General features: G+C 50.4%; 2 protein-coding genes across 12 annotated transcripts in view; one reads left to right on the top strand and one right to left on the bottom strand.

Annotated features, from left to right (window-relative positions):
- The window catches only part of ACSL6 (acyl-CoA synthetase long chain family member 6), a 279559-nt gene that overhangs the window by 102570 nt on the left and 164361 nt on the right, over nucleotides 1-12628 (bottom strand). The gene's annotated exons all lie outside the window — the stretch shown is intronic.
- Nucleotides 3062-4823, top strand: LOC129495170 (interleukin-3). The gene is made up of 5 exons (XM_055302595.1): nucleotides 3062-3220; nucleotides 3302-3337; nucleotides 4359-4451; nucleotides 4567-4602; nucleotides 4716-4823. Exons 1-5 carry the CDS (start codon nucleotides 3062-3064, stop codon nucleotides 4821-4823), a joined length of 432 nt encoding a protein of 143 aa, XP_055158570.1.

Below are 12628 nucleotides of genomic sequence, written 5' to 3'. Positions count from 1 at the left end.
GCTTCTGTTCTACTGCACAATAAAACTGCTCCCCCAGAGGCACCAGTGTCCTCTTGTCAATCATTCCAGTGGCTACATCTTATTCTCACCACACTGTCCCCCTCCTACCACCCTGCATCACCCCTTAATCTATTACTTTCTGGAACTCAGCCTCTAGGGTCAGACAGACCTGCTTGCATTCGATCTTGGCAATGCCACTTTCTAGCTGTAGGAACTCAGCCTCCCTGAGTCTCAGTTTCCTAGCTGTGAAACAGTGATAATGAGAAAACCTGCCTCATAGGTTCACTGTGAAGATTAATGAGTCAACTAGGGAAAAGAACAGAGCGCCCAGCATTTGCTAAGTGTCACTCAGTGGAAGTTAGCTGTTAGATTTTACCTCCATGCAGTTCTCTGCCTCTGCACCAGAAACAACCCAGGCTAGCCTCTCCACCATCTATGGTCCAGAGATGCTCCCACACCCCCTCACTGGCCACCCTGCTGTCCTGATTCTTCCTAGCCATTCTCCCCACAGTGGCTAGACTGGGCTTCCTGGAACCCAAACATTTCAGGGCTATATGCTTCCCTGGCTGGATACCTCACAGTGCTTCCAATGCTTCTGGCATAAGGCCTAAGACTACCTTCTCCCTTGATAACCTTTGTAAGATTTTTAAAAACAAGAAACAAATACTATAAATGTCAAGATTTATAGTAGCATTGCTCGGGTTTTCTTTGCTATAATGCAATACAAAGTCAGGACTTTTAAAGGAGCATTTGCAGGAATGCTCAGCTTTCCTAGCTTTAAAACTAACTGAACTTCAAAATTCCCTCAAAAAGTCCTTTGATTAAAAAAAAAGTAGAGGTTTTTCTCTGTAAGAAATCACACATTTTTGTGTTCAGGTCCCTAAAACTTTTATATAGAAGGTTAACACCAACCCATGGTAGTAGTCAAGAAGCCCTGTGTCTCTGAGGCAAGGACCCTCAGCCTTACCCAAGCTGAGTACTTTATTGTTTTCCCAGCTTTTAAGCTCAAAGTCTAATAGGGCAGACAAGAACAAATACAAAGTGAAAGTGTTGTATGAGGCCTATACAAAGTATGTAGGGAGAGCAGATAATAACAGCATCTCACATTTATTAAGCTCTTATGTTATGAGTTAAGTACTTAAAATCAGAACTTCTGCAATGTCATGTGAATCACCTGAGGGTCTTGTCAAAATGCAATTTTTGATTCTGAACGTCTGGCATGAGGCCTGAGCATCTGCACTTCCAATAAGCTCCCACGTGCTGCTGAAGCAGTGGTTCTGAGGTCCAAGATTAGAGGAGCGAGGCTAGCTGTTGGCCTCTCCTCACAAGACTATGCATTTCGTAAGGAGAGGAGCCAAGGCTGTTCTATTCCCAGGGCTTACACATAGCAACTATTGGATGCTTGATGCCTAGTGAGTACCTAGCCATAAGGTTCCCTGGTGTTGCCTCATTTCACTGTGCCTTCAAGACATTCCCTGTGTTTTCTGAGGATGTTCTGGGCCCAGATTCCAGGACCCTTCCTGGCCCATGGCTGAGCAGGGCGCCATGTATACTGGCTAAGGGCGTTATTCTCAAAGCAATGCCTTGGGTCACAGCTTCTTCACCTGCCTTCTCTGCAGCCACATCCTGGTCCTTGTCTTTACCAGATCTGCTCCTTGGTCAGAGGCCCAAAACACCCCAGTTTCCCTGCCTCAGCATAACCTTCTATCCTTCATCTCCCCACACTGTATCACATCTCACATTACACTCCCCACAGATTGTATCACATCTCACCCTGACCCCTGGATCTTCCAGCCCGCCTCTCCTGTTCCGCTGCCCCAGGCCCAGTTATCTCAAAGAACTCTTCCCCACACCCTGTCACATTCACCCCTTTGCCAAAACCCTCTGTCCTGGGCTTGAGTCAGGGCCTGACATGCCTCATGGGACAGTGGTCCCCCTCTCCCTTCAGGGGCTGTCTCTGGGCCCCCCTAGCCTCCTGGTTTTCCTGCTTCTTCTCTAGCTGCTGTTTCTCTGGTTCTCTATGGGCTTCTCATGGTCTGTCCCTGCCCTCTCCCTGACTCTGCAAAGCCTTCCTACAGGGCCTGTGCCTGCCAAGTCCATACTCCCTCAGACTGGGATCCAGACCCCTGTAACACAGCTCTCTCTGCTATTCCTCCGCCCCCATTGCTAGAGACCCAGTCTGAAACCAAAAGTTGCCTTCCCCTCTTCCCTTGCCTTAGCCCTCAGAGCTTCCAGTTCCACCTCCTAAACCTTCCCAGGCTAGCGCCTTCCCCTATCTCCCAGGGATAATTTCCTCAAAGGCCCCAGCTCTTCTGTGCAACCAAAGGGAATGTCTGGGGCTTGCAGCCAGGCCTCCACTAGAGGTTAAGACCCCAAAACCCAGGGCAGAGTCAGGCTGTCAGATCAATGAAAAAAGAATGAGTGTCTGCCCCCCACCAGGAACAGAAAGTATTGAGGAGAAGCAGCCCACAGGCCATGGGGCAAACCCCAGGGGGCTTTAACACCAGTAACTCAGCATTGGGGTGGGGGGTAGTCAGGAGATGTGCTTCTCAGTGGATGAACCCAAAGGTGAACAGTTAGCTGTGTGACAGGCTTCCAGACAAACTATCATCTGTTCCAGTGGGCCTTCACTTGGACACCCACATAGGACCAGGGAGTGCCCAGCAGGTTGGTCAGCAAACAGTCAGAGCTGCCCAGGGGATGGCAGGCAGGAGGCTTAAGGTAGCTCAGAGTCTGGCAACCCCTCACCTGTCAGAGGGATCTTCTCACCTATTCCACTCTGCCCAGTGGCTAGCCCATCTCTTATCCTCCTTGCAAGAGGAGGAGATAACCTCTGAGTAATTTTTTTTTCCAAGTTTCACTGATCTCCAGTACTAGAAAGTGATGAATAAGTCTGTGGTTTGCTATGGAGGTTCCATGTCAGATAAAAATTCTTCCGATCTGCTGCTCTCATCGGGGTGTAGGCACAGTCTCAGGGCATAAAAGACAGGACACTGTGTCGGATACTTCAGAACGCTACAAAGGACCAGAACGAGACAGACTACACCCTGCCAGCCTGAACATGAGCAGCTTCCCCATCCTGCACCTTCTCTTGCTCCTGCTTGGATGCCAAGCCCCACAGGCACAGGGGAGGCCTTTATCGACACACCTGCCTAAGCAATACTTCACAATGATCAATGAAATTATGGAGATGTTAAACAAGTCACCCTCGCCTTCAGAAGTAAGTAACTGGGATAGGTTGGTAGAGGGTAGGGAGGGGCTGGCAGAGGCCTCACAGCTGTCTCTCCCTCTGCCCCCACAGGAACCCTTGGACTCAAATGAGAAAGAGACCTTGCTGGTAAGCACTCAGCCCACACTTGGGCACCTGGATCCCAATCCACTTCCCACTTGGGTGGCCTGGGGCAGGTCACCCTACCTTGCCTAGCCTCAGTGTTTCATCTGCAAACGGGGTTAACAGTGTGTATCTCAGTGGGGTTGCTATGAGAATTATGTGGCACCAGTGAATAGAGTCACTGGACCAGTGTCAGGTGCTAACAAGCATTCAAAACATTTTCCCAGCTGGGTCTATAATGAGGAAATGCTTTTTTTTTTTTTTTTTTTTTTAATTACAAATGTAAAGGCAGCTCTAGGTGAACAACTTCAAAGGTCTTAACTCCTCATTTTTTAGTAGGGGCAACCTACAATTTCCCCCAAGAACTTTCCTGCCTTCCTTTTCCTTAAGACACTGAATTCTGTTTCTCACACTGACTAGCCCTGGGCATTACCATTTACACTTACTTTTCCTAGTTTCAGTTGGCTTCCATGGTTATCTCACCTTTGTTTGCATGGCATTCCTTAGGTCCAACAAGAGGCTGAATCTCTCCTGAGTTTATTGGCCATGTGTATCCCCCATTTGTAGGCATGCACAGTTCACAGGCTGCACCCACGTCCTGCTGGGATTGGCCTCTCTGTGATTTTCTTCCAGATTTCTAGGAGCCCTTCATTCAGTCAAGGCATTAATCCTGATATCTGGTCTCTTAGCTGCAAATACTCCCCTGGCCAGCCCTCTACCTTTTGTAGATCTTCTTTTGGACAATGCTTTTTCCCCCCAAGGGCAGAAAGATCCACCCAGGCCCTTGTAGCTTACCTGGAGCCAGGGGCTTGGGGTCAAGGGAAATAGGCCTTGTTTGGGGTATACACTCACATATAGGCCTGTGCCATTAGGGGTATCTCAGGGACCCACCTGGGGCAGAAGGGGAACTAGCAGAGGACTGTCCAAGGATGTCACTGAAAGCAGATTTGAAAAACTGGGAATGACTTCAGCCATGTTAGAAGGCTGAACCCTGACCTTTTCCCACGTGTTTTCTTGGTTTCCATAGGAAGATACCCTTCTGAGGCCAAACCTGGATGTATTCTTGAATGCTTCCAGCAAGTTCCACAAAAATGGATTGCTAATCTGGAATAATCTTAAGGTGGGTAAAGCTGTTGACGGTTTTGAGGATCCCTGTGTTACCCTGATCAGCCTCTGGGGAGGCTGCTCTTTTTCCAGGTGAGTCTCTGACTACCTGCTTTGGTTTCTTCCCACAGGAATTCCTGCCACTCCTGCCCACTCCCACACCCAGGGTAAGCTGATCCCCAAGATGCCCCAAGATGCATGTGGTATGCTCAGCCATGACCTGACTCCTAGCCTGTCATCTACCTTCCAACCTAATATCACCTTCCTTGTTTCTTCACAGGGAGAACCAATCTCTATCATGGAGAATAATTGGGGCGATTTCCAAAGGAAATTGAAAAAATATCTGGAAGCCCTTGATAACTTTCTGAATTTCAAGAACAAACCCTGAGTCCTAGAATTCTCAGTCTGAGGCCTTCTCACCATGGGGCCTTGGATGTCAGATACAGCAGAACACCTGAAGACTCTGGGATGTCTCTCACCTCTCCAGTCCAAGACTGGAGGGATTTCATTTTCTCCTGTGGAGTCAGATGAATTGTCCATTATCTAATTTCTGAAACGTGCTGCCCCCATTTGGCCTTTCCTGACTATATTCTCATTTTTATCCTATTTATTTATTTATGTTTTTATTTATTACCATATGCAATGGGAAGTATATTTATTTTAGCAAAAGAGTCTATGTCCTGCTCCTTCTAAACAAGACTCAAGAGGGGGACATGGGGCTTGTTCATTTGTACCTCAGGTTTTAAATTGATTTCTACATATCTGAGAAAATAAACCACACTCTCTGAACAACTGCTTTGTTGCCAGTGTATTGATTTGACTAAAGTCTTAGTAAACCTGTTGCCTGATGATTGAGCAGTCACCTACCCTCCACCCCAGAACTTCTCCCTGCCACCGGATGAGCCCCAGAACCCACACCCTGGCAATCTGTGGTCTACTGGCGAGCCAGTTTGAGTTTTAGAAAATGCAAATCTGACCAGGTTGGTCTGATACTTAATTTCCCAGTCCTCAGGGGATTCTGGACCTTGTCTTTATCCTTAGGATAGCAAAAGAGACCTGCCTCCACCTGTTGCTTCTATTTCCTTATGCCCACAACTACCGATCTCCTTGATGTGCCAGCCAACAGAAGCACTGTGGCTTCCTGGATAAACCGCATACCTTTCTTCCTGCCTCTAAACTTTTAACCACACTGACACCTCAGCCTCAAATGCCCTGATCCTGACTCCGCATGGTGAGTTCCTCCTTCAGAAACCAATTCAAATGCTGCCTACCTCTCTTGTCCAGACAATTCCAGGACAGAGCTCTTGTCTGAAAGAGGTAGGTAGATAGGGACCCACTGGAAGGACAGCCATGTAGCCCAGGGCAGCACAGACTGATGTAGATGCTGGAGGCTAGGAGATCACAGACTGTGGTTTCAGTGTGCACCTGACCCTTGAGGTCCAACTGACCCTTTAGCCCTGAGTGCCTTGCTCTCTGGTTCCCCAGCATCCCTCTGGGTGTATCTTCTCCAGTCTGGGGCTGTGGGGGAGAAAGGAGAGAGGGAGACTTCCTCTGTCACCATGCTAAGGAGCAATGTCACCACCCCTCTGATTTCTCACAATCCTCATAAAGGCTTTGGATGCTGACACCAGATGCTGGGGTCCCGACCCTTTTCTTCTGTTTGCTACCTTGATCCACCTCTCACCTTATGTGATGGGTAAGGAATAGCCCAGCTGCTTGAATGGGACAGCAGGAGGTAAAAGAGTGATCTGCTACTACCTCAGAAATATATTCCTCCACTTTTTTCCTCCCTATACAATTTTCTGTTCCCACAAAAATAATTTTCTTCTCACTCATCCCCCCTCTCTCCAGCCTGGACCATGCACAGCATTGTGGGTGCCCAGGGAAGATTCTGTGTTGGACTTGGCCCTGGGAGGAGCAAGAGAAGCTCCTGCAGTTTCTGGTAGAACCACTAGGGGGAGGCAGGCCACCAGGTGAGAATGATCCTGGGGGAGGATCTGAGAGTGTGGGCTCAGAGTCCTGATTCCCAGCGGGCTTTCCCCGCCTCTCCTGCTCGCCTGCCCTACTCACTTTTCCACCCACACCTGGTGGCTGGTCCTAATTTCATCCTGAGGCAAACATTTGTGCCCCACTTCCATGTTCCCCGGATGAGTCCCTTCTCATCACCTCCTTTTCACTCCCTAGAGAGTGGGTCAGCAGCCTTCCACCTATGCCAGCCCTGCTACCCTCTGTCCTGATGAAGAAGAGATGGACCCTGTGGGCTGTCCTGCCATGCTTCTCCCACACCTTGTCCTCAGCAGGCCAGAGCCAGTGGTGGATGGAACCAGCTCATACTGGTCTTTTAAAAAGTTGCCAGCCAGTTATCAGAGCATCTGTAGCCTGAAATTGGCCACAGTGAGAAAATTTACACTGTGGACATTGGCAAATGCTACAAAAAGTGGGCTCCTGGCCACTGAGAATCTGCTGAGAAAGTTTGACCAGCTGCTGGAGCTTCTCTTACTTGAGGTGTGGGGAGGTAGCTGGTGGACTGCCATTTTGTTCTTACCTGGCCATCCCCATTCAGGGCCCCTTCTCGAAACTCCTTTTGTCCTGGAGCCACACTAATCTCACTCCAGACTGGATGGCACTACATTCCTTCAGCGCCTTTGAATTTGTGTATTCAGCGAATTCTGGTGGAGCACCTATGTGTCAGGGCTCCTATGGATGCTGGGGACATAGCAGTGAACTAGCCAGATGGAGGTGGTCTGCAGAGCTTGCTTTACATTGAGTGGTCTAGGAAGGCCTTTCTGAGCAAGTAACACATAGGTTGCAACAGGAATGAGGAGAAAGTACCTGTTGCATGACAACTGGGGAGGAGAGAGCTCTGGACAGAGAGAACAGTGCAAAGATCCAGAGACTAAAATAGGCTGAAAGCATTCACGGAACAGAAAGAGACCTGTGATAGGAGTAAATGCTGGTGGGGAGCCCACAACCCTCCTTTGGCCTCTCCCCTTTCCTTCCTTAGGCCCAGGCCCTGTTTTAGTGACTAATGACTACTGGAGGTGAATGGTCAGATCAGACACAGACCTGGTGCAGGAAGATCTGAGGTGGTGGCTGGGGGCGGGGGGAGGGATGTTGTCAGCAAAGATAAACCCAGAAAGCAGGCAGGGAGACAAGGGGCAATGACACGTTTGAGAGGAGGTGAGCCTTTTCAGATCCTCTGGGGTCTCACCACTGCCCTTCTTACAGAACAGTCCAGCCTGCTCCAGGTTGGACTGGGATGAACATGAGCCTGATCCACTGAGGCTCACCCCTGATCCCAAGACTCAGACCCTGCCTGGGGTCAGCATAGCCCTGGACTGGAGCCTAGAACCAAGTCATGGTCTGTTACCAGTCAGGTTGGGGCACTTCTACATCATGCTCAGCCATCTGCAGGGAGAAGGTTGGTGACTCCCTGGCCCAATGGGAGGTCCAGGAGAGCTCACATCTTCCCTGGAGGTCTTTCAGTTTCCTGTCTTCTCTCTGAGCCTGCTCAGACCATCCTTAGTGCCAGATCTATAAGTCCATTTGCCACTAGTGGGCAGCAAAGCCCCATCATAAGTCCCAGGAAGGCCATCTGAAAGTCATAGTTGCACCTTCACAAATCCAAGGGGCCTTTTCAGCAGGAAAGCAGATTACCTCAGCCAGGAATTTTATTTTTTATTTCAACTTAAGAAACATTATAGTTTGTCTTTGGAAGGGCAATATAAGAGTATATATGCTCTTTACTGAAAAACTTGGAAATGCAGAAAAAGAAAGCAAAGAGAAATTGCTAGGAAGGCAAGCCTGTAAGGAGAGGTGCACTCAGAGAAGCATCACCACCTCACTCCATAGTGTGAATCCTCCTGCTCCAGGGAGGCTCTGCTCTTCCCACCCTATCCTGGAAACTGCACTAGACTCAGTTCAGTAAACACCTGGAGGATCCTTCACAGCTTACCTAGGCTGGGGCCAAGACTTGGGGAGATGCTGAGTCAGGCCCTTAGGGGCTTCTTGCTTCTTGGCCATGTCCAGTTGGCCCAGCACAGTGTGGTGGGGGTTAGCACAGACAGGAAAATGGATGAACAGATACAGGTCTCGTTAGAGGGGCTTCCTACAGACGGTGATGCAAAGGGAGCTTGAGAAAGGACTAGGGGTTCATCTTGCAGAAAGAGGCACAGAAAAGGATGGCAGGCAGATGACAATGGAAATGTGATCTGCAAGAGAATGAAGATCTAAGACTATAGGGTAACCTGGGAGCATGGGGAGCATCTACACCACTTACAGGGTCAGACTGTGGGTGCCAAGTGGCTCAGTGGAACCAGGGCCTCCAAACTCCCTTTGTCACTGCCTTTGACCCTGGAGCCCAGTCACCCTGGGTATTGGGGACCTCTGGGTCTCAGCCTGACCCGCTCCTTCATTCATTCCTCTCTGATCTCAGGATAGCTCAGCCTGCCTGGCCACTGTAGAGACAGCAAGACTGAACAACCATGGCCTGAGGAGTGCTCCATGTATGGAGGGAGACGGGTAGGACAGTACCACATCAGACACCATGTTTAACATCCACAGGAAGGAACCAGAACAGAGAAGAGAGATGCTGAAGGAAAGATGGGCAGTCCAAGCAGAGCAGGATCCTTGGGCCCAAGGTAGGCAGGAGGCAGAGTAGAAGCTTGAGTGAATTCCCTCTGGGGGGCAGGGCCTCACATTTTCCCTTGAAAACCTCAGGCCAGGCAGGGGAGATGGATCAGGCAAAGTTGCTGCTGCCCTCCTGGACTGAGAAGGGGCTCAGGGAAACCCCTCAATGACCCCATGAAGTCTATGATTAACCTCATTTTACATATGAAGAAACTGAGACACAGAGAAATTAAGGGAGTCTGATTCCAGAGCATGGATTTAAGGATCCACTGAATCACAGGAGCCTTTCAAGTCTAGTCTCCTGGCTGGACCCAGTCCTCTAGAGGTACCTCTCAGCTCTATAACCTCATGGTTCCAGCTCCAGTGGCAGCACAGCTACAGAGCCTCAGCTCCATCTTCCACTCACTGAGCCACCATACATTCATCATCCAAATCCTCTACATGCCCACTCTCTCTCCTTTTACTCAGTGCTGCCCACATACACAAGCAGTGAGGTTTAGATCCAGAGCTTGGCCTCTGTGCTCCTGTGTGTCCCCCATCCCCATGCCTCATGGCCCCATGGCTCACAGCTATCTCCTGCCTTGGCAGGCAGTCAAGGCCTTTCTCCTCCCACCCTGCTCCTCAAAGACCCCAGGCTCAGCTTGTACCACAGCTTTGGCTCATCCTTTGACACCTCCTTCTTTCCCCTCCCCAGGCCCTCCATGCTCCCCAGGCCCACAGAATCCTAGTCTGAAGCTTTGTTACTGCTTCCTCAGACAGGTGCTCCCAATCCCTACCTTCAGCAGGCAGCATGTAAGTGTCCTGCCCGAACCCTTCCCTAGAGGGTATATGGGCTGTGCTGGAGACCAACTAGGTGCAGCCAGGACAGCACGCTATGTGGATGAAGATGTCCACCTCTGAGGTGGCCATGTCAGGAAGGCATAAGGAGGGTGGCCTCTGGAATGGGAGGAGAAGACGAATGGCAGGCTGTAGCTGGGTATCAGAGGACACAGACATAGCACAGAGCTATAACAGCATGAGAGTGGCAAGTAGGTTGGTCGGGTGCTCCCTCCCCTCTTTCTTCCACTGTTTGTCCTGATCCTTGTGGACCTTCTGGGGCCCTCCTGAATATGGTAATTTTTTTAAAAAAACCCAAAAAACAAAAAGCAGCCACTGCTTCCCCGGGGGGGGGGGGGGGGGTGAGCCTTGAATCAGGGAGGAGCATGAAACAACAGGGAAAAACCCACCTGTACCAGTGGGTACTCAATAAATATGACTCCATTCTCCTCAGGCTGACGGCCTGACTCAATGACTGCCTGTTCCTACAAGACAAGGCCCTGGGCCACTGGCAGCCTGCGACCACCTCCTCCTTTCCAGAATAGGGGCAGGGGTAGGGAGGACAGTCTCCTGTCTTAATGTTCTCAGTTGGCTCTTTTCCTCTGACTGAGTGACTTCCCAGTTAGTGGACCTCAAGTATCCAGGCTGCGGAGCAGGGTCTGCCTCCTGGGGCTAGGAGTAGGGAGGTGTTTGGGCACTGAGGAGGGGTCTGCACAGGTAAACTCCCACTCAGGGAAGCCTACCTCCAGGCTATGAGAAGGCTATGGAGGCTGGTCTACATCCCAGCAATCACTCTCCTCCCTTAAGGCCAAGGAGATAGAGACCAGGGGTGGGGAGGCACCCAGTCAGCCAAAATAGAAAGTGTCCCTCCATGTAGCCCCCCAGTGCTCTCCAACAACTGCAGAGTAGGCCTCCATCCTTTTGTGGAGAAGAGCCAACTGGGGCTCAGAGGTGGATGTCATAGCCTGAGGTCATACAGCAAGAAAGGCCCAGCTCGGAGGCAAGCCTCCAACTCTGCATTCATTGTAAAGGGAGCTGCTGTGCCCCAGCAGGCTGCACAGGGAAGGGAACTCAGTACAACTCATACTCAGGGAAGAAATAAATATATGTTCAAGGAGAGAGAGTTTTGAGTCTATGGTCCCAAGGCTGAGAGGAGACATCCCCAAGGACTCCCTTCAGGCATCCCAGAGACACTTTGTGGGCCACTCCCCTCCATAACTACCCCCATTCATTTTCACCTTTATCACTCCTCCTAGGCCCTTGGTCTGAGAACAAAAGTTGTCCACTCCTGTGAGGGGCTAGCTGCCCCCCCCTCCCGAGTAAAGTGCCAGAAGGGGCAGAGTGCTCTGCCCAGAGGCCGAGGTACGTAACAGGGAGTAGAGGAAGGCCCTGAGGCTCAAGGCCAGAGCCCTCTGGGACTCAAAGAACCGGAAGCAAGAGACATGCCTGCCCAAAAAAAGCTTCACCAAGAGTCTGAGGGAGCCCTGGCACTGCAGGAATTTCCTGACAGAAGCTTATTCCAGAGCCACCAGAACAGAAAGCCCATATCTGCAACCTTGAACCTGGCTCATCAGCTCCAGGGTAGGCAGGTATGGGAGCTGGGCCCAGATCTCTAGGCTCTCACCCAGCATACTGGACTAGATTCCAGCCCCAGACACAAAGGGCAGTTAGGGGCATGACAGGACTTTAGGAAGTTGTAAAGGCTTCTGGTATAATGATTTCTCTTCCTTTTCATTTTTTTTAAAGATTTTATTTATTTATTCATGAGAGACACAGAGAGAAAGAGAGAGGCAGGACATAGGCAGAGGGAGAAGCAGACTCTATGCAGGGAACCTGATATGGAACTCGATCCCAGGACTCCAGGATCATGCCCTGGGCCGAAGGCAGGCGCTAAACCGCTGAGCCACCCAGGGATCCCCACTTCCTTTTCATTCTTAATGCAGCATTGGACAGTTCTTCCCCAAGGAAGCAAATAAAGGAAGTGGCTCCTTCTGGACACCTGATGACACTCCTCACTGGGGATGAGGCCAGGGGAGAGGGATTCAGAGATTCACAGGCAGAGGATACACTTCCAGCCCTGGAGAAAGCACACTGGACATGAGGCATAAGTGGTGGGGAGGGGATCATGGAAGGCATGCCTACACCCACCCATGGGGTGTCACTGGTCTGAGTGTGCAGTTGTTAGGTCCTAAGGAAATAGCAAGGAAGCCCCAAGAACCAAGGAATGAAGCAATAAAGGGTGTGTCATCATTCTAAGCCCAGCCTTATAAGTTGGTACCCCTGAGTACTACCCAAGGCCTGGCTTACTCCGTGCAGTGCTTTGGTGAGAACTTCCTCTTCACTGATGACTTCCAAGTGTCTTAGGCCTTGACCTCCCTCTGACCTCTGGGCCCATATAGCCACAACTGACTGAGACTTCCTGGAGGTCCCCTGGCCTCTCAAACTTGCCATATCCAGTTCAGTCTAGAATAACTCCCCAGACCTCTCTGTTATCTTGGGTCTCTCCCACTGCAGCAAATGGCCTCACTATCCACCTAGCTGCCTGAGCCAGAACCCTGAGTACCAGACTCCTCACTCACTTCCTGCCCCAAACCCACACATGCAACAGGTCCCTCTCAAGGCCTTAAATGTTTTCATTCCTACTTCTTGATTGCCCCTCCTGTCTGTTCATTCTCTGTGCACATGCTGGTTGATGCCCTCAACACTGTGTCCATGAGTCTGGGCATCACCTTTCCTGCTCCCTACCTA

Source organism: Nyctereutes procyonoides, unplaced genomic scaffold (genome assembly GCF_905146905.1).
Source record: "Nyctereutes procyonoides isolate TBG_1078 unplaced genomic scaffold, NYPRO_anot_genome, whole genome shotgun sequence".
Lineage (NCBI taxonomy): Eukaryota > Metazoa > Chordata > Mammalia > Carnivora > Canidae > Nyctereutes > Nyctereutes procyonoides.
This window is presented reverse-complemented; position numbering and strand designations above follow the sequence as displayed.

Bases quoted from the DNA above. Each gene is read 5' to 3' on its own strand.
- LOC129495170 (XM_055302595.1), top strand. From the start codon at position 3,062: ATGAGCAGCTTCCCCATCCTGCACCTTCTCTTGCTCCTGCTTGGATGC. The intron at 3,338-4,358 runs GTAAGCACTCAG...TGGTTTCCATAG, and splicing joins ATGAGAAAGAGACCTTGCTG to GAAGATACCCTTCTGAGGCC. The intron at 4,452-4,566 runs GTGGGTAAAGCT...TTCTTCCCACAG, and splicing joins TAATCTGGAATAATCTTAAG to GAATTCCTGCCACTCCTGCC.